This window comes from Tupaia chinensis, unplaced genomic scaffold (assembly GCF_000334495.1).
Source record: "Tupaia chinensis unplaced genomic scaffold, TupChi_1.0 Scaffold139190_1, whole genome shotgun sequence".
Classification (NCBI taxonomy): Eukaryota; Metazoa; Chordata; class Mammalia; order Scandentia; family Tupaiidae; genus Tupaia; species Tupaia belangeri.
In genome coordinates this window covers 2,130,198-2,151,856 of record NW_006199080.1, presented here as the reverse complement: position 1 = coordinate 2,151,856, position 21,659 = coordinate 2,130,198, and the positions used below count along the sequence as shown (strand labels likewise).

At 36.8% G+C, this 21,659-nt stretch overlaps 1 protein-coding gene across 1 annotated transcript in view; it reads right to left on the bottom strand.

Moving 5' to 3' along the window:
• Positions 1–13,123: 13,123 nt before the first annotated feature.
• The window catches only part of LOC102477394 (alpha-enolase-like), a 46,056-nt gene continuing 37,520 nt past the window's right edge, over positions 13,124–21,659 (bottom strand). The window contains exons 5-6 of the mRNA XM_006161812.1: positions 15,682–15,820; positions 13,124–13,203 (exon numbers count right to left, since the gene is read on the bottom strand). Of these exons, the coding sequence (XP_006161874.1) occupies positions 13,124–13,203; positions 15,682–15,820 (219 nt within the window). The remainder of the gene's footprint in view (positions 13,204–15,681; positions 15,821–21,659) is intronic.

Below are 21,659 nucleotides of genomic sequence, written 5' to 3'. Positions count from 1 at the left end.
TCTCTCTCTCTCATGAACACATATGCTCTATGGAAAAAAAAATAGTAGATATCTGTTTCAGAAAAAGAATTAAATAAATACATTATCTGACAATCATGGAAACAGAATTTTCCAAACAATAAAATAATATCCCTAATAATGAGTTCTTGGAACGCAGTCACTTCTCATTCTCCAAAGTCACGTTTTTTGTTTGTTCATTTGCTTTTATTTTACACCTATTTCAGTAAATCCTGATAGTAAGACTCCACAGAAATTGCACTAATGTGAAATAACCACAAGAATGCCTGGATAAAGATTCTTAAAAGTCATCCTGAAGCAGGAGTGCAAATCATAGAACACAAGATCTGCTGCAGTATGGAAAAAGAAATACAGAATCTGACTGAAGAGAGGGAGACTACTTGGGAGCTAATACAATAATTTATGTGGGTTGTCAAGGAAGGCATATATTGCCTAATACTATCTAGTACTGATGGCAACCAAATTTTATTTGACTATATGATCTACTTAAATTGCTTTTGTTTCTTTCTTTATGTCTTTCGTGAGAGAGAGATTTCTAGGGAGAAATGGAGAGATGCACACTGCCAACAGCATCTTCACACTGGGACCCAGCACTACCCTCAGCCAGCTTGTATCATGGGCACATGTTCATGACCAGGGCATACAGGGAGATCTTGCAAAGTGAACCAGGAATCTTCCCATGTGGATTCAGCATCTTGGAACACCGCCTCCTGTTGCCCACCATTGCATTTTCAAAGCCATTATTGAAACACATTTGCTATCATAAAAATAAAATATATGATGTAGATGGTTCTGTTACATATATTTGAGTAGTTGAGTGTTACATTTTATGGCCTTATTATGTAAAAGTTTAACATTCACAAAGAATATGAAGTCCTGTTTTCCGGTTGGAACCATGGAGGGCATTCAAAGCAAATGTGGCTATTTTTCAGATATCCAAAATATCAAATCGCCAAAAAAATTAATAGTAAGTGATAACTCTGTGCTATGCACCATGTTGGATCCTAAGGAGGAATATAGAAATAATTATGAAATGTTACTTTGGCATAGAAAAATTCAGAATTACAAACATAATACTTAACAGAAAAGAGCATGCACTTCTTCAGCCATGTGGTATCCAACTACCATAAAGTGGGTTGAAATAAAGTTACACCAGACACGATGAAAGATTACAATAACGAAGATGAAATCTTATAGGCACAGCCTGGGAGATCATTCATATCAAAGGCAATCTCTGAGCCAACACTACCCAGTATATGTCTTTATTCTAACCTGCCTTCTAAACCCTGGCAGTATAACAACTCCATCATACAAAACACCGGTATTCTAAAATTAATTCATTAGTTTCTCTCTGGGCGGATTTTTTTCTATTTGCTATTACTTTTCATTAAACTCTTTCCTTGCTTATCTCACAGGTTAGAAATATGAAAGTCAATTTTATGTCATGCATTTATTTCTACTTTCTCATATGTAATCAACTGCTATATTCTGTCAATTCTATTACCACTACATCTTGAAAATTATCTGCCTTTTTCTTCTGAAGTTTCCTCTTGTTCATATCTTCATTCAGATTTTCATCATCTGCTTTATCAGTTGTAATATCCATCCAACTAATCTCCAGGTTTTTGTAATCTAATCTTTCTGATCTGTCCTTCATATTACTATCTCAGGTGTCTACATAAAAAAAAACAGTTAAAATTCCATAATATTTTTTTTACAAAAAACTTCCATGGTGCCTCATTATCTACAAAATCCTGTTCAAATTCTTCAGAATAACATTCAAAATTCTCGATAAACGTGAATCTAAATTACCCTTCCATTTTCATCAGTTGAGTCCAAATAATCTTTCCATTTTTACCCAGTCCTCACTTACATCACTTATTTCTGAAATTGATGGTTTAATCATTCAGTTTACTCACTACCCACCCCACATATCTAAACTTTTCAAATGATTGCTATGAACAGAAATGCCCTTAAACTCGGATTTTTCTTTGATTGACTTAGATTTTGAAAAAAGAAAGTATGTATTTTGGAACTAGAGATGTTTATATCACCTATCCTTGAGGTTTAGTTCTGTAACACTGTCCATTAAGAATTTAAGTTAAAATGTTTATTCAAGTAAAGCACATATAAAAGAAAGTACACAAAATATAATTATATGGTTTGATGAATTTGTGGCTATGAATCCATTTACATTAATAGAACCAAGAAAAAGAAAAAGAACATTGGCTGCAACCAAAATCCCCCCCATAATCCTCTCACACTCTACCCCACCGAAGACAACCATGACCTTAACTCCAGCTATCTATCATACATGTATTTTCTACTGCTTTTTTTTTTAACTCTAGATAAATGGAATGATATATCAATACTCTTTTGTGACTGCCTTAGTCTGCTCAGTGCTCAGTATTTCATTTTATAAACTTATCCACACTGTGGTCTGTAATTGTTATGTGTTTATTCTTTCTACTGTGCAGTTTATTCATTCAATGACTGAATATGCTACAGCAGTTATCCATTGTAATGCTGAGGAATGTGTTGTTTACAATACTTGGCTAATTTAAATAGTTTTGTTCACATACACCAGTATGTGGTGAGTAGAGGAATGTATTTCTGCTTGTTATGTACTAAGAAACAGAACTTCTGGATTGAGGGCATAGTATATTGAGTGATAATAGATTTCACCCAACAGTTTGCCAACATGCTTATTATCAGTTGACTTTCCCACCGTTTATGAGAGTTTGAATTGCCTTACATACCTACCAATACTTAAGATTTGTCTTTCTCATTGTATGTCCTCTACTGAGTATGAAGTCATGACAACTTTAGCTTTTAATTTGGTTTTCCCTGATAACAAAGTTGTGCACATTTTTTTTTTTCCATTTTTGCTATAGGGCACATGTGCTCACCAGTGGGAGACAGAGAAAGACAGAAGTAAAGTGAGGAATTAATCCCCAGGGGGATAGTCATGCTATAATCTCTTCTTTTCCATTCTCCTTATAGAATTTTGGGCACACACATACATGCACTCATGGAGATTTTCAAGCTAAGTTGTTTGAGACTCAACCGATGGAGTCAGCCATGTGGGATCCGGCTACTTTAACCTCTGCATCATCTGCTGGCCCTACACATTTTCCAGTGTTTGTTGTCAATGTATACATCTTCTACTGTGAGTTCTTTTCTTTATCCCTTCTTTAAAAGTGCTTAGCTCTTTCATGAGCAAGAAAGAGAGAGACAGCATCCCTAACAAGGTCTCAGTATCATGAGGCACCTCCAATCTCAGGCAACTCCAGATTAGGGCCACATATGTCTACTGTACATGGGATGTCTGTGGTTATGAACCTGGACATTTTCCATGTGTGTCAGTCTTTTACTGCGGCACCACCATCCACAACCCATCCTTGGTTTAGTATAATCTTGGTTGACCTTGCAATTGCTCATTTAGAGATTTTTAAATATTTTCTGGAATCTTTGTATGATTTATATGCTGCAGATGTTTTCTCCCATATTAGGGTTATTAGGTGTTTCCCTTTTACTTTCTTACTGATAACTGTTTTATTTTGGTTTTTGTTTTGTTTTTGTTTTTGTTTTTGTTTTGAGAGAGAGATTTTTGTTATAGGGTGCATGTGCTTGCTGGAGAGACAGAATGATAGAAAATGAGAAATCATCCTTCAGGGGGGAAGGTCATGCTGCTATCTCTTCTCCTCTATTCTCTTCTCAGGATTTTGAGAATGTATGCCTACATGCTTGGTATGAGCTTTGAGCCACTGGAACTGAGACTCAGACCACAGTCAACTATGTGGGGGTCTTGGGACGTAACCATTATGCCATCTGCTAGTCCCTTACTGATAACTTTGATGCAAAGATACTTTTTCATTAGTGTATCTTTTCCCCTTTATAATCTGATTTCTTGTTAGGAAACTATCTTTTCTGTAAATATGAAGATATTCATATCTATCATCTATGAAAAACTTTATTTTAATTCTCATATGTAAAATTTCAGTCATGTCAAATTTTTTTTGTCTGTGGTATGAAAGATCAGAATCCATTCTTAAAAAAAATAGTCAATGGTCAAAGACCTCTTGATTGAAAATATTGCCTTTCCTTACAATTTTTACTTTTTCATAAATAATTTTATTGTAAATTCAGAAATGTATTTGAGTTTTGTATTGTTTTAATGGTGTTGAAAAATTAAAAATCAATTAAAATTAATAGTGTGTGTATTATAAGGAAATTAACTAGAATGAAAAGACCATTTTTTTTTAGTAAATCACTTATTTTGATTACTCATATGCATCAAAGTCATTGCTATTTTTTGCTTAACACATCTATAATGATATTTTATTATCTAAAAGATATCATTTCTTATTCTTTATGTAATATACATCTCTAATACCTAAATATTCATCTGTTCCTTACATCATATAAATCCAATCTAACAAAATTATTTCCCTTTATTCACTAATGGTGTGCTTTTTTCTGGTTGTTCAATAGTTTTTTCCAACATGTGATTGTACAATCCAATTTTCTTTTCTTTTTTTTTTCTTTTTTTTTTTGAGAGGTTTTTGCCATAGGGCACGTGTGCTCACCAGACAGAGAGAGACAGAGAGACAGAAAGTGAGAAATCACCCCCCAGGGGGGATGGCCACGCTGCAATCCCTTCTCTTCCATTCTCCTCTCGGGATCTTGAGCACACACGCACACGCGCCTGGCGTGAGTTTTAAGCCACCGGGTCTAGGACCTGAACTGCAGTTGACTACATGGGAGCCCAGTGACATAGCCACCACACTAAATGCTGGTCCCAATCCAATTTTCTGTGTCTTTGTTCAAGTAATTTCTTCTTAACTCATATTTGATCATACCCTTTCTGTATCTAGCTCTACTAATTCATACTCATTACCGTCTTAAAATTCTGACTTAAAATGCATTTCTCTCAGGAAGACTTTTGCATAAAACCGCACATATAAGCTTCTTTATTGTTGAATGACATATTATTTATATGTTACTTTTATTTAACATAAAACAGACAGACTCAGCTTGCTCTCTTGTTTTCATCTGGAATACTTCCCTAATATGTAACTCCATTTCCCTTCTCTTCTGTCCTATAAATTTTACCTAACAAATCAACCCTTTATTTATCACTACTCGGGGATTACATTTTGAATATTTAAAAATGAAAGACTTCTCTTAAAACAGTTATTTGAAGTGTATAGTATTTCAATTTCAAGAAAATATTTACAGTGTCAGAATATAGTAGACTTGTAATAAGTATTTCATAAAATAATTTTACTAATTATCTTAAAATAAATACCAATATGTACTAAATAGTCATATATATTTTAATATATTGGCCTACAGTTTCTACTTTTTGTTCTTCTAATTTTAGTTTTAATTTGTAGTTAAGAGCAATATATTTTTCTGGCAAAAAATTAGATTAGAATAAGAAATACAGCAGAATCATAAAGTCCTAATTGTAAAAATTACTTATTATAAGGCCTGTCAAACTATACACTCCCAAAGAAATCCATCTCTTCTTAATGAGACAAAGAGAAATGTGTCTTCCAGTTCACAACAAACATTATCTATTCTACCTAACATTTAACAATGAAAAAGAGAAGTTTTCTGACTCCTTGGATTTTGCAAGGTAACATCCCGAGATTATTATCCTATTTTATGAATTTCAGGCAATTGTTTGTTGGCACTTATCATCTCCTAAAACACCTAGAATACAGTGACAATTCAAGATATTTCACAGGTATTCTGCTGGCAGATTGTGCCATTGAAAATAAAACCATATGAGGGTGTTTTAGTTTCCCATCAGTTTCCCTTAAAATTTGAAGTACTCACAGACCCATGCAATGCTACTCAAATGTTTTATATTTCTTGATGCTCTTCTTAAAGATAAATTTCTAACAAATTTCAATAATTTATTTGAATCTATTATAGTTTAAAACAGCTACTACCAGTGTAATTAGTGATACATATAACTTTATCTACTATTAAGGAACCTTATTCTCCTCATTTTAGGATGTTAGGCAGTAAGTTAATTTCAATAAATTTTATTTTTGTAGGATGTAGAAGTAAAAGTCTAAAAATATAAAGTTAGTACTTGAAAAATCAAAAAGAAGTGGTAAAAATCCAAAACTCTAACCGAAATGAATAATGTTTTTGATGTGCTCAGCAGTAGTCTAGATGAGGCTGAGGAAAGAATCCGTGAGCCTGAAGATATGTCAACAGTAACTTATAATACTGAAACACAAAGAGAAAAAATAAAGGAGAGAACATGTAACAACTGCAGATACTTTCTAAAGTTACAACACACCCATAAGCAGAATACCAGAGGAAAAGAAAAAGAACAAAGACAAGAAATATTCAAAGTAATCATGGCTAAGGAGGTTTCAAAAATAATGTCAGATAGCCAACCACAAATCCAGAAAGTGCAGAGAAAACCAATTAGTGTGAATATGAAACAAACCAAAAAAAAGAAAGAAAGAAAAAAAAACTGTACTTAGGCCTGTCATATTCAGATTGCAGAAAACCAAAATTGATGAAAAAAAAATCTGAAAACAAATGAGATAAATTAAGACTAAGACGGTTTCATAACATTTTGAAGTTTAACAAGATGGAAACGAACATGTCAAATCAAAATATTGAATATCTCCAATTCTCTCACTTTTTGTAACTACTCAAATTATGACATTTTACAATCTAGTTTAGGATATATATGGATACCTCGCCTTCTTTTTAAGGTTTTTGCCATAGGGTGTGTGTGCTCCTCAGAGACAGAGACAGAGAGAGGAAAAGTGAGAAATCACTCCTCAGGGACATGACCATGCTGCAATCCCTTCTCCTTTGTTCTCCTCCTAGAAGTTTGGGCATGCATGCACACATACCAGGAGTGATTTTCAAGCCTTCAGGCCCAGGCTGGAACCATGGTTGGCCGTGTGGAAGTCTAATACTTTACCCACCATTCTAGTACTGGCCCCTGGATATACATTAAAGAAAAAAAAAAAAAGCTACAGGTTATGTGTGCTCATCAGAAGGACAGAGAGAGAAGGAAAATTAGAAAGCATCACATGGGGTGATAACCACACTGTAATTTCTCCTCTATTCTCCTCTGGGGATTTTGGACACAAAAATGTACCTGGTGTGTTTTTTAAGACACTAGGCTGAGGACTTGAACCCTGTAGTCAGTCATGAGAGATCTAACCACCTTAACCACCTTAACTGCCACACCTCTGGCTAGCTCAATTTTTTTTTTATGTTTTATTTTATTATTTATTAATTAATTTATTTTTTCCAGAGAAAGCTACCTAGAGACAGAGGAAAAGATAGAAAGTGAGAAATCCTTCCCCAGGGGGAGATTGACATGCCACAATTCCTTTTCCTCCATTCTCTTCTTGGGATTTTGGGCATGCACATACACACATACAGTGTAATTTTTAAGCTGCCAGGTCCAGGAATCAAATCACGTTTGGCCATGTGGGAGTCTAGCACCTTAATCACTGAACCAAATGCCCCATCCCTGAACTTTTTAAGTTTATTTTTACTTCACTCATAGTGAAGAACTTCTATGCATGAGAGAGAGAGAGAGAGGGAGAAACACCCTCAACAGTGTCTCATCACACTACAGTTCTCTTTATCCAATTCTCCAGCTTGTCAGAACCTTGAGCATATGCACTCGCACTGGTGTTCGCTCGCATCTTGCATGTTTTCAAGCACTCACACCCACTGAGTCTTGAGGCTAACAGAGAGATTGAATTCATGTCTGGCCCTATTGCTTCCAGCACCACCGTTCAGTTTGCTACTGACTGTCCCACTGGCCTAAGACTGCATATATATTTTAATATAGAATGCTTCAAAACATGTCTAGAATACACGAGTAAACTTTTTAAATATTGTAAGGGAATGGGGCCAGAAAGGCCAACTATGGTTCATATCCTGGACCTGGTGGTCTGAAAATCACGCCAGACACGTGTGCCTGCACACACAAACTCTGGAGAGGAGAATAGAGGAGAAGAGATTGTGGCATGGCCATCCCTCCAGGGGGTGATTTCTCACTTTCCCTCTCCTTATCTCTCTGGTGAGCACACCTGCTATATGGCAAGGTCCTAAAACACACACACACACACACACACACACACAATTGTAAGGGGCTTATCTGAACAACTGTGCTAGGATATATTATATAAGAAAGATCATCAAAGGTTTACACAGTCAGATGTCCAAATTCTCCCATTCTGGAAGGTTTCACTGAGTCTCAGCCTCTAAATGAATCATAATAGAAAGGTGATCAGCCCTCACCTGCAACAGAAAGCTACTGAAGAACTGAGGTCACAGAAGACTGGGTTCGTTCTGCTCTGACAAGCCATATTCAAAGGCATTTGTATTTGTCTTTTCTAAGAGCAGTACTGAGCAGCTTATGGGATTAAAAGCCTGTCGCAGTATAAAATACCTCAAATGTGAAATCAACTCTCACTATCCATTAGAAAATATTACTCAAGCATTTCATGTATGATACTGGGAAAACCAACACCAGTGCTAACGATCTTGGCCATGCAAATGACAAACTTGATAGTAATACATTTAAGTAAATCTTAAAAATCACATAACTATGATTAAGTTTTAATTCAATTTAGAATACCAGGCATAACAGTGAAACAAATTCATTCCTTAAAAACTAAAATCCTAATTGGCCTTTTACCTAGTAGCTTAGGGAACAGGATACAATGTGGCAGGCTGCCCCATTGGAGTCTCACTCCTGGTGGTTACAAACAAAAAAAGAAACTCTAACAATTTAATCAGTTAAGGATCTTGCACATCTCAGAAACACCAGTAACTGTTCTATTTTGTTTTGCCTTAATGAGAAAGAAAAACAATCAGACGTAAAGGCAGGACACATTGGCTGAGAAGAGTCCAAGATAAAAGTTCTCTTTCAAAGACTTCCCAACTGAAGCCTTCCTACAAAAGAAGGAAAAAAAAACCCTTCAGATCTTATATTCAAGAAATATTAATATGTTAATTACAGTCATTAAGAAACAAAAAACTTGAAATCTCACACCTTGTCAGAGCTGAAAGCTAGTGAAGCAATGATCTATCATTTATTATTTTGGCCTTAAAACATACTACATTCTAGATTTTGAAATAATAAGTTACTATAGACAGTTGTAATAACACCTTTGTTTTGATAGCTAAAAAATCCTTTTTTATAGTAAAAACAAATTACTTTTTCAAGTATAATGTAAAAAACACGTCTTTCTTGTAAGCGTTCAAGAAACTACAGTGCATTGAAAGTGTTTCCTTTAAAAAAAATTATGGACTTTTACATTTATGTCAACCGTCAATTAGGAAAATCTTTTTTTTTTTTTGAGAGGTTTTCGCTATAGGGCGCGTGCACTCACCAGATAGACAGAGAGAGACAGAGAGACAGAAAGTGAAAAATCATCCCCGGGGGAATGGTCACACCGCAATCCCTTCTCCTCCATTCTCCTCTTGGGATCTTGGGCACGCACGCACATGCACCCGGCATGAGTTTTAAGCCACCGGGTCCGGGACGTGAACCACGGTAGACTACATGGGAGTTCAGTGACATAGCCATTACGCTAACTGCTGGTTCCCAAAGAAAATCTTTTAGCAGGTGACTGTCAAGATTCCCTCTATCGTGTCTTCTCTTCTAGCAGACCACAGTGCTTCTTGGTCAACTGGTAAGTTAGATTCAGGGTAAAAAGATGTAAGGAGAGGTGACTCATATCATGTCTAGCCTTGGTGATTAAATGTGCTACATAAGGAGGATCAGTAGTTGGTGTAGGGTGCGTGCACTCGCCAGAAAGACAGAGAGAGACAGAGAGACAGAAAGTGAAAAATCATCCCCGGGGAATGGTCACACCGCAATCCCTTCTCCTCCATTCTCCTCTTGGGATCTTGGGCACGCACGCACATGCACCCGGCATGAGTTTTAAGCCACCGGGTCCGGGACGTGAACCACGGTAGACTACATGGGAGTTCAGTGACATAGCCATTACGCTAACTGCTGGTTCCCAAAGAAAATCTTTTAGCAGGTGACTGTCAAGATTCCCTCTATCGTGTCTTCTCTTCTAGCAGACCACAGTGCTTCTTGGTCAACTGGTAAGTTAGATTCAGGGTAAAAAGATGTAAGGAGAGGTGACTCATATCATGTCTAGCCTTGGTGATTAAATGTGCTACATAAGGAGGATCAGTAGTTGGTGTAATGGCTATGTCTCAGGACTCTATGTAGTCGACCATGGTTTGAGTCCTGGACCTGGTGGCTTAAACTCATGCTGGGCGTGTATGCGTGCATGGCCAAGATCCTGAGAGGAGAATGGACTAGAAGGGATTGTGGCATGGCCATCCCCCCCGGGTGGTGATTTCTCACTTTCTGTCTCTCTGTCTCTCTCTTGTCTTTCTGGCGAGCACATGCGCCCTATAGCAAAAACCTCAAAAAAAAAAAAAAAAAGAAGTCGCCTTTTTCACTGGACCAGCTAGATCCAGTGGAAGATTCTGTAGAGGCTTCTGTTGTACAGTGGATCTACAACAAGGAAAACACCAGGACCCTTGAGTTCTTGCTGAGTGGAAAACTCATTGTCCAGAGAGACAATTAACTGCATCAGACTATTGCATGATTGAAAAATAAACTTGTGTACTATTATGTCACTGAGATTTGGGGATTGTGTCATTATTTAATGTTACACTAATGATATCGATTAGTCAATTGAACTAATTAAACTGATCAAACCATGGTAAGAGTTCCCAATCCATCACTTAGTTTGTGTGCTGCAGTCAGAATATGGTCTCCCTTCTGTCACTAGCCTTGTGGTCACATACAAGTCAGTATTAGTTTTATCATTCAAAAAAATGAGATAACAAAGCTTGATGCCCAAAGGCAGTTGGACTAGTTTTGTTTTCTCCCCCATTTCATTTGTTGTTGTTGCTCAGTACGGCCACGTTACATGTACTAATATTTACTTTTGCTATTTATTTATTATTTTGCCGTAGGGTATCATAGGGCCTGTGTGCTTACCAGAGAGAAACAAAGACAAAGAAAGAGAGAGTGGAAAAGAGGAAAAGCTCCCCCCGCTACCATGGAAAATGGTCACATTTCAATTCCTTCTTCTCTATTTTCTCCTCCTTTCTGGATTCCGGGCACTCACCCACATGTGCCCAGCATGTTTTCCAAGCAACCTGTTTAGGACTCGAACTGCATGATTGGCCATGTGGAATTCAGCAACCTTGACCACCAGCCACAGGCTGGCCCTGAGGCTGGACCCATTCTTATAGTTTCACTATCTAGGATCCAAATTTGTTTTGTTTATATTGACTACATGTCTAAAAGGAATGGTTTTAAAGTATACTATAACGTCTTTATAGTATGAGAGCTATTAGGGAAAAACTTATGTCTCTAATGTTAAGGGCCTAAACATGAAATGAATTAATATCAAATTAAAAAAGTAGAAAGAAGTGGAAAATATTAGCGTGTTAACTGGATCCACATTCTTGAATGTCGGTGTAAACATACACTGAATCTCCTGATAGAAATGGAGCAATGTTTCTTATAGGGATGACAACAAGAGAAGACTCACATGGAAATGGCATGTAAGTTATGACTGCCAGGATGGAAAGAGGCTGTTGAAGAAGAAAGGGAAATAATCACATTAGCAAAGCACATAGCACCTTCAGATTTCAGGAGTTCTTGGTTTTCTAGTAATTTCTATTTGGTTTTCTACATAGAATGAGAGCCAAACTCCAAAGACCATTTTATTTCTTTTAATCTGACAGTTTAAAATTCAAAATAGGTGTGTGCGTATGTGTGCTAGAAGGTCACTGTGCTTGTCAGAGAGAGAGAGAGAGAGAGAGAGAGAGAAGAGAGAAAATGCCCGCTACTGGGAATTGTCATACAACTTCCCTTCTCCTCCATCTGTGTTTCCTTTCAGAATTTTGGTCACACATACATAGGTGTCCAGTGTGATTCTCAAGCCACTAGATCCAGGGCTTGAACCATGCAGACTAGGGAACCAGCATTTAGCATAATGGCTATGTCGCTGGACTCCCACGTAGTCGACCGTGGTTCACGTCCCGGACCCAGTGGCTTAAAACTCACGCCGGGCGCATGTGCATGCGTGCCCAAGATCCCAAGAGGAGAATGGAGTACAAGGGATTGCGGCGTGCCCATCCCCCCTGGGGGGTGATTTCTCGCTTTCTGTCTCTATGTCTCTCTCTGTCTGTCTGGCGAGTGCACGCGCCCTATAGCAAAAACCTCTCAGGAAAAAAAAAAAAAAAAAAAGAACCATGCAACCTTCCATGTAGGATCTGGATAACTTAAGTACCAGGTCATAGAACAAAACTCAAAGGAGTTTTTTTGTTTGTTTGTTTGTTTGTTTTTATTTATTTTTTTAAATTACATGTTTAGCATTTTAGTAGTAAAAGCAAGACTTTGTAATCCCTTTTCCTTTATTCTCCTCTTGAGACTTTGGGACATGCATGTATATGCTCCTAGCATGTTTTCCAAGCAGCTGGTTCCTGAACTCAAACCGTGGAGTCAGCCACGTGGGAGCCAGCCGTCTTAACCACCACATCACTGGCTGGACCCATTTAGGTCTTCTTTCCTCAAGTCCGCACTGAATTTTATACCATTTTCTATTACAAAATATTTCTTATTACATTTTAATTGTAATTTAAATAACCATACCACGATGAATCTAATCATCTTGAGGAGGATGATGTTGAAAATATCAAAGTGACAGTAATCAGTGGGAATGGTGAGATTGTTCCTTAAGGAGGAGAAGAAAATGCCATATAAAAGGTTGATCTGAGAGAAGGCTTCTGGGATACAGATTTCTAAGCTGACAGTATCTATTATGGTATAGAAGTTCTGGCAAAGAATGTGGATGAAGGTCTTCAAAGGCTTGAGGTCAGGCTCTGTTACTATCTCAGTCATTCATGATGAAATTGAAGTTACTCAAGACACTGAGGTAATTTAAAGGTAGAGAAGAAAATTGGAGTTTGGGTGTCCATAACTTCTATGATTATGGAAGTAATGTGGAAGTTAGAGATGTAGAAATAGTGAAGACTGAGTCCTCTGTCCATATCATTAGCTCCGGCCATTACCCTGCACGAACTCATTCATTCTCCTACTTCTGCTTTTGGAAGTGGTACAGTTGAGCCAGCTGTCTGTCAAACAAAATGTAGTGTGAGCTAAAAAGTAATTTTTGCAGGGAAGTAGAAAAGCAGGGAATTTGCTGCGCCTCCAAGGGTATCATCCTAATTAAGCAAATCTGGTAATACTGCTTTCATTTTTAAATCCGCTATTGACCTTTTATCACCTAAAAAAAGCCCACACTCAAAGCATTTCCCAGTGCGATTCTGCTCCTGGTCTACTTTTAGTATTCTCTTTCCATCCTACACTCTTTAAGGACAATATGCTCCTCTTCGTGAAATGTCCTCATTACCTCTTACCTGTTTCCTCCTATTTCCTTCAGTTGGTGGGGTTTTCTTTACCTGGAAACTACCGTCTTCCCTCATCCACATAAAAACCCTTATTCACATTCGAAAGTCCTCTCACATTTTTATTCTTTACTGAATCTTTCAGTGATTATCTTCACTCAGTACTTGCTTTACACCTCTACTCACCATATTTTATTTACCATAATTTGTTCACACCTGCCTCTCATTTTATTGTGGGCTCCCTGAAGGAGGGTGTCATACTTGATTCAGCTTTTTCTCTTCAACATCCAACATAGAACCTGGCACATGTTTTACGTCAATAAGCACTGACTATACAAAAGAGGAAATCGTGCTGTTTCCTTAGAAAATAAAGTTTTAATGTAAGTGTTCAGCTTAACCAAGGGGATATTTCTGAATAGAGAGCTGTTACTCATGTATTGATATTTCTTTTCATTTATCCCCTTTGACTTTTCTATAATTTTCTTTTAATTTTTTTTTTTTTTTCCTGTAGGGTGCATGTGCCCACTGGAGAGAGGCACGGAGAGAGGGATAAAGTGAGAAGTCACCCCCTAAGGGGGAGGGTCACATCACAATACCCTCTCCATTCTGTTCTTGGGATTTAGGGCATGCATGCACACACACACTCAGCATGAATTTTCAAGCCACTGGGTCCAGGACTTGAACTGCAAAGTTGGTCATGTGGGAGTTCAGCGCTTTAAATCCATGCCACCTGTGAACCTTTTGACTTTTCTAACATAGTTTGTTTTTCTTGTTATTTGTTGCCAATCTGTCCCTACTATTATTTTTTAAAACACTTTTAAGAATTATTTTAACTATTTATTTATTTATTTATTTATTCATTTATTTATTTTAATTTGAACAGAGAGGCACAGAGAGAGAATGAGAGTGAGAGAGAAAGAGAGCGAGGGAAACTGAGAAAGCAAGTCACCAGGTCCAGGACTAGAACCACAGTCTTTTTTTCTCATACCTTAGCAATAACATTGAAGATAAAGAATGTAGTACATAGACCACCATGTACAGTGCACACAGACACATGTACACAAACTAGTAGTCATTTAGTACATTAGTTCTGCAGTGTTCAGAACTTCCCTATGTAGTTTAGACTGGAAAACTTACATTCTTTAAGAACTAGTAGGGGAGACCAGCATTAGACGTAATAGCTATGTCACTGGACTCCCACGTAGTTAGCCACCGTTGGAGTCCCAGACCCTCACACTGGGCACGTGTGTGTGTGTACCCAAGATCCCGAGAGGAGAATAGAGAAGGGACTGCCGAATAGCCATACTCCCTTGGGGGAGATTTCTCACTTTCTGCCTCTCTGTCTCTTTCTGTCTTTCTGGTGATCGCATGTGCCCTATAGCAAAAGCCTCTCAAAAAATAAATAAATAAATAAAAAGAAATAGTAGGCAGAGACTAACAATGCCCCTTTTCTTAAATTCATAAGGAAATCTTTTTCATTTATAAAATAACTAGCATAGTTTATTTTAAGAATTTTTATATGAATGTGTTATTATCACATCTTTGTTATTTTATACTACCTTGGATTTAATGTAAACATCTGAGCAGATTGTTACATATGCAATTATTAACATCCATTGTGCTCTAACAGGAATTACTGCATATCAAAAGAATGTGCTGAATAAGAAAATCTAAATGTAAAAATGCTTCCATTTGTAGCATTTGTCTTGTAGCACGAAAACATACTTTTCTCAAATAAAATATTCCAAGCAAGTGAAAAAAGGTCATACTTTTCTCATTTTGTTTTCATTCAAAACAATTGTCTTGGCCTTTCCGTGGAAACCATAATCTCCAGTGACAAAAACATATTTTAAAGCCAGCAAGAACCTATTCATACAGGCATTTAAATTTTTATCATCAAAATTAGGGCAATAATGAAAAGTAGTTAGAAATACAACTTTCACATCTAGGTTTTCATTTTCAAAATGTATGACCTTGAGCAATTTTCTTTCTTTTTTTTTTTTGTTTAATGAGTTTAATTTTTGTCTTTTATGAGGGAGTGGGACAGAAAGAGAGCAAGACGGACGAATAGCATCCCCAGCAGGGTCTCTGAGTCATAATCCAACCCAACTTCAGCCAGCCCAGATCATCGGCATACAAGTGCCTGGTGAACTCAGGGAGGTCTACAGATATGAACTTGGAACCTTCCCATGTGGGTGACCCTACCTGGAGTGTTGGCATTGACCACTGCACCACCTTCTGGCTTCTTGAACAATTTTCTTAACTTCTTAACATTTTTATTTGCAGAACTGGTCTTTGTTGTATTACCTTCATAACAGGGTTGTATCTGAGAGCATAAGCCATCCTAGGTCAAGCAGGCAATATAGATGATATAAAGGACTACTTAAAATTAAAATTTTATTTAAAAGTTAATTTACTGGGTCAGTCAATGGTTTGGTAGTTATGGTGACTGGATCTCACATGACTGGCTGTATCCCTTGGCATGTGTGTTTTAGTGCCCAAAGTCCTAAAAGGAGAAATGGAGGAGAAGGGATTTTTTAGTGGTCATCCCTCTCCAGGGTACATGCTTACCCTCTCCCTCTCTCTTTCTATCTTCTTCTGGTAAGCACGCATGCCCTCTTGCAAAATAATAATAATAAAAATTAGATTTTGCAAATATTAGTTCATTTTTTAAAAATTATTGTGTCACTAGAGTTACAGCAACTCATATATATATATATATATTTTTTTGGCTCATTCTAGTTAAGAGACAGTTAAACTAGGTTAAAAGATTGAAGAAAGTATTTTCCTTATTTTCTCACAATTCAAAAAAATACAAAGAAATAAAAAATTGTATTATAATATTTTTCATGTATTAAAATATTTTTCTTGGATTAAAATATACAAATCAATAAAAATTTGTATTATAATATTTTGCAAGTAGCGTGGAGGTTAAGGTGGCTTGATCCCACATGACTAGGTTTGCGGCTGAGTCCTGGACCCAGTACCTTGAGAATCAACACCAGACACATCTGTGTGTGCCCAAAAATCTTGAAAGGAATGGAGGAAAAGGAATTATGACTATGCTCTCAGAGGTGATTTTTCAATTTCCTTCTCTCTTTCTCTCTCTCTGCCTCTCTCTAGTGAGTTCACATACCCGCTAGTAAAATCTAAATAATAATAATACAAATATTTATATATATAAAATATCAGATTTAGATATGATTATATAATGTACATTGAAAATTCTAAAACAGAATTTAAATTCAGCTTATGCTAGGGTGAAATAAATAAGAAACTAAGTATTTCTGATTTTCTGCCTACACAAATAATTATTATTTAAATAAACAATTTACCTGTTCAAAATAAATGTATATTTAAATAATTTTCAAGGTCAGCCTCATAGCCTGGTGATCACCTTGAGCCAATCTCATATGTCGGGTTGCAGTTCAAATCCTGGTCTCAGCTCCTTGAAAAACACAACAGGTTCATGTGCATACATGCCCCAAGCTTCAAAAGAATGGAGAAATGGAGGTGAAGGGATCGTGGTTTAACCACACCTCATGAAGAGTGCTTTCTCTCTTGCTCACTCTGTCTCGGGCGAGGGCACATGCCCTCTGGCAATAAATAAAGAAATAAAAATAAAAAGTTGCAATATGCATCTGTAAAGGAGAAATTATGAATAAGAATTTTGAAATTCTTAGAGTCACTGACAGCAGAGCATCAATAATACATGCAACCACACGTATCTCCCAGAATGGCACCGTCCTTCAACAGAAGAATAAGGGGAAGTGAAGAAACTACTTAGAACTGGCTGAAGGCTGCTTCTAATCTAGGCTGGTAATATTTCCACCATACTAAAAGAGGCATTTCCCCTTCAAAAACATGTCAGGGGCTCATAAACATAGGCATTCCTTAGGGAGGCATCATTGCCTTAAAAGACCATTGAGCCTGAAGAAAACTGCAGTTTTAGGAATCTAATTTATAATACTGTCATTTTGTTCATGAAATACTTTTTTTTTTCTGTTTTCATGCAGAATACCCTTTGATATAAATTATGAAACTAATAGACTTGGAAAGAAGATGTTGAACACCCCAATTTATAACCTCCAGTTTTCTAATCTTTTAAGGAGTAATGTGGAAACATGCTGTTCTATAAATAGAGATAAAAGTTGTGGAGTTCTTTGGGGTGAGACCAAGATTTAGCAGATAAAAGTAAAATAACCCTGGTGGTAGATTTTCAGTGAGCTAGAACAGAATACAAAAATGTAGGTCAGAGAAAGCTATTTCTTTCATTAATAGATTTGTTTTAATCTTTTCACTTACTTTAGATAATCTTAGCTAATATATATATATTTTTTTCCTGAGATTGGGAAGACAGTAAACTGTGTCAGCCATCACAAATGTATTATAAACAAACATGGAAAGGTATTTTTGCCAGTATCTCTGGGTACACGGTAGTATAAAAAAATCATAATGTTTTGAGAAGAAGACTTCTCCATTACAGCTGGGAACTAGTGCTTTCAGGGTATAAGAGATATGAAGATCATCTACTGAAAATTCATCCTCCAGCTCCCAGTCTGGAGTAGTAGGGCACCCCCTGTGTCCTTCTCTCTTTCTCTCTCTCTCTCTCTCTCTGTCTTATTTTTTTGTAATTTTTATTTTTTAATATATTTTAAGCTAAAGTATTCTCTTGGCTTTCAGATTCTCCTTTATCTTGCTAATATTCCTTTCCCTCCCTGCTCCCCATTTAGAAGGCCTTCAGAAGAAGATTCAACCATTGCAAGTGAGAACTAGAGCTTTTGGGTGGCATGCTTTTGCACCACATGAATTTCATTTTTTGCTTTTTTAAAAAATTAATATTTTAGGGAACCAGCAGTTAGCATAATGGCTATGTCGCTGGACTCCCACGTAGTTGACCGCGGTTCACGTCCTGGACCTGGTGGCTTAAAACTCACGCAGGAGCGTGTGTGTGCATGCCCAAGATCCCAAGAGGAGAATGGAGGAGAAGGGATTGCGGCGTGACCATCCCCCCGGGGGGTGATTTCTCGCTTTCTGTCTCTAATGTCTCTCTCTGTCTGGTGAGCGCATGCGCCCTATAGCAAAAGTCTCTCCTAATAATAATAATAATAATAATAATAATAATCCTATAGCAAAAGTCTCTCCAAATAATAATAATAATAATAATAATAATAATAATAATTTTTTGGTTGGTTTTTCTTTTTCTTCCTCTTTCTCTCTCTTTGTCACTTTTCCCCTTTCTCTATTTCCTTTTCATTTTCCTTTTACCTCATTGGTTTGCTATTCAGTCACCACAGACTGAGTGTCTAGACAGACCTATGGGAACTGTAGCCAAACATCCAAATACAATTAGGGTCAATATATTCCTCAATACCCACTGAATCTGCTGTACAAAGGAATAAAAATGGAACGGCAAAGAGATTGCAGATCACCCTCTCCTGTACACCCTTGACTGCTCAGATTGAACATCTAGAAATTAGGAACAAACATATAGCCCATCAGATGACTAGAAATCACTGCAAAGGCATAAGAAATATGAAAAAACAAGATGATATCTCCCCTCCAAAGGAAAAGAATAACTTCTCTTTATCCACAGAAAGTACAATGGAACTCACAGAAATGTATGATAAAGAGCTTAGAATATTCTTAGTGACAAAGCTAACAGAGATGCCGGAGAAAAGAGAGAATCAACTCCAGAAGAGGCAGGAAAATAGAGCCAAGGAGTTCCAGGAGGTGAGGAAGTTCTTGCACGATCTGACAAAGCAAATACACATCATAAAAAAGAACCAGATGTAACTAATAGAGATGAAGGCTGTAATACAGGAAATCAAAACCTTCCTCATAAGTATTAAAAGCAGATTAGACACACAGAAGATTGAATGTGAGATATAGAAGGCAGAATTGCTGGCCTAGAAAAATTCACCATGAAGACTGAGAAAATAGTCTAAAAAATGAGACTATATGAGAAATACTAGGTACCATTAAACAGCCAAACATCTAGATCACTGGTGTCCCAGAAGGTGAAGAGACTAATAAGGGCATTGATGATATATCCCATGAAATTGTGGCAGAAAATTTTCCAAACCTAGAGAAACATCCAAAGATCCAAACCCAAGAAATACAAAAGACCCCAAATAGAATCAACCCAGGAAGATATTCTCCAAGATACATAATAGCCAGTTTGACCAAAACCACAGACAAAGGCTAGATACTCAGACTGGCAAGAGAGAAACGTTAAGTTACCTACAAAGGATATCCCATCAGGCTAACAGCAGACCTTTAATTGGAAACAATGCAAGCAAAGAAAGAATGGGAAAATATATTCAAATTGTTGAGTGAAAAACAATTTCAATCAAGAATAATATACCTGGCAAGATTATCCTTCATATGGGAAGAGAAGACAAAAACATTCTCAGATAAACAAAACCTGAAAGAATTTACTGACACCAGATCAGATCTCCAAGAAATTCTGAAGGGAGTGCTATATCAGGAGAATTAAAGTCAGACACACAGAAATAAAAAGTAAAACATATCTAAGAAAAGGGCCAACCTAATTATAAGAATAAGTCTGGAGCTGAATGATATCTTCCAGAATTTAAATGGAAAGCTCAGGCCATAACAGAAGTTAGATTAAGTACATGAGACTGAATTGGTGAAATAGAATTTTATGACTTTTGACTAAAACAATACTGATCTTTTTCTGTACTTTGAACTCCAGAGATAAGGAATTTTGTCTTCTCTTGACTTGTTGATAGAGTCATGTACCTACTATTTGAACAGAATCCTAACCTATTTCCTGGCTTTAAGTCTTAAGCCAAGTTCTCTTAACATTTTTTACTTTGATTTATTAAAGCTAAAACTGCAAAATAAACTTAATGTTTTATATTATATATAATGTGTGTGTGTGTGTTTATATATATTTATCAGCAGTAAGTGGAAAATGTAAACATTTAAAATATATGTAAGATAATGTACAATTTTTTAAAGGAAGATTTTGGCTATAATGCAGGTGCAGTCACTGGAGAGACAGAGAGAGAAGGAGAGAAAGTGAGAACTCAATCCCCAGAGGGGATAGACATGCTACAGTCACTTCTTTTCCATCCTCCTCTTGGTATTTTGGGCACACACACACATATACCAGGAATGTTTCAAGCTGCCAGGTCAAGGACTTGAACTGCATCTGACTGTGTTGGAACCACTATGTCAGTTGCTGGCCCCAAGGTACTATACTTTATAAGAACAGAAGATCTATAAAAATAGCTTACAAAGGGCCTTCAAAAAGTTCATGGAAAATATGTCTTAAGAGAAAATTATGTATGGATTTAAAAAAATATTTGTACCAACATAAACTCATACTTTAATTATATGTTCCCATAGTCTTTTTTTTTTTTTTGAGAGAGAGAAGTTTTTTTGCTATAGGGCACGTGCGCTCACCAGACAGAGACAGAGAGACAGAAAGCGAGAAATCCCCCCCCCCAGGGGGATGGCCACACCACGATCCCTTCTCCTCCTTACTTCTCTCGGGATCTGGGGCACGCACGCACACGTGCGCGGCGTGAGTTTTAAGCCATTGGGTCCGGGATGTGTACCACGGTTGACTACGTGGGAGTACAACAACATAGCCGTTATGCTAACTGCTGGTCCCCCATAGTCTTTTTGAAGCATTATCATATGTGTGTTTCCACAATTTTGTATATTTGTAACTTTAATCTCTATAAAAATTAGTAAAGAATTATAGTCATAATAATAAATGCCCATAAATTAGGAGATTTTTTTCTCTTGATATGTTTAAGTGATTAACATGCTCAGTTTGTGAAGTAGTTAGAAGATGTGAGATGAACACATTTCATATATTATTATAAGTTATCAAATAGATGACTGTTATACTTCATAATAACTTGTTGAGCACAGTATGCTCTATAATAAAGGCAGATGTAAACATCCTCTGAAGGCAGAGTGGAAGATTTGGCTACTTACTATGGAACAATCGCAAAATATTTTGAAACAGAGGGGATACTTAGGAAGCTGAATTATAGCGAGTGGTTTGCCACAGAAATAAATTAAGGAGAAGGCATTCCATCCTAAGAAAATAGTACATTTAAAGGCAAAAAAAGTGGAAAAGAGCCCAGGTTATGGAGGAAACTAATTATTTCCTTACTACTACAAGGAGATACCAGCAGGAA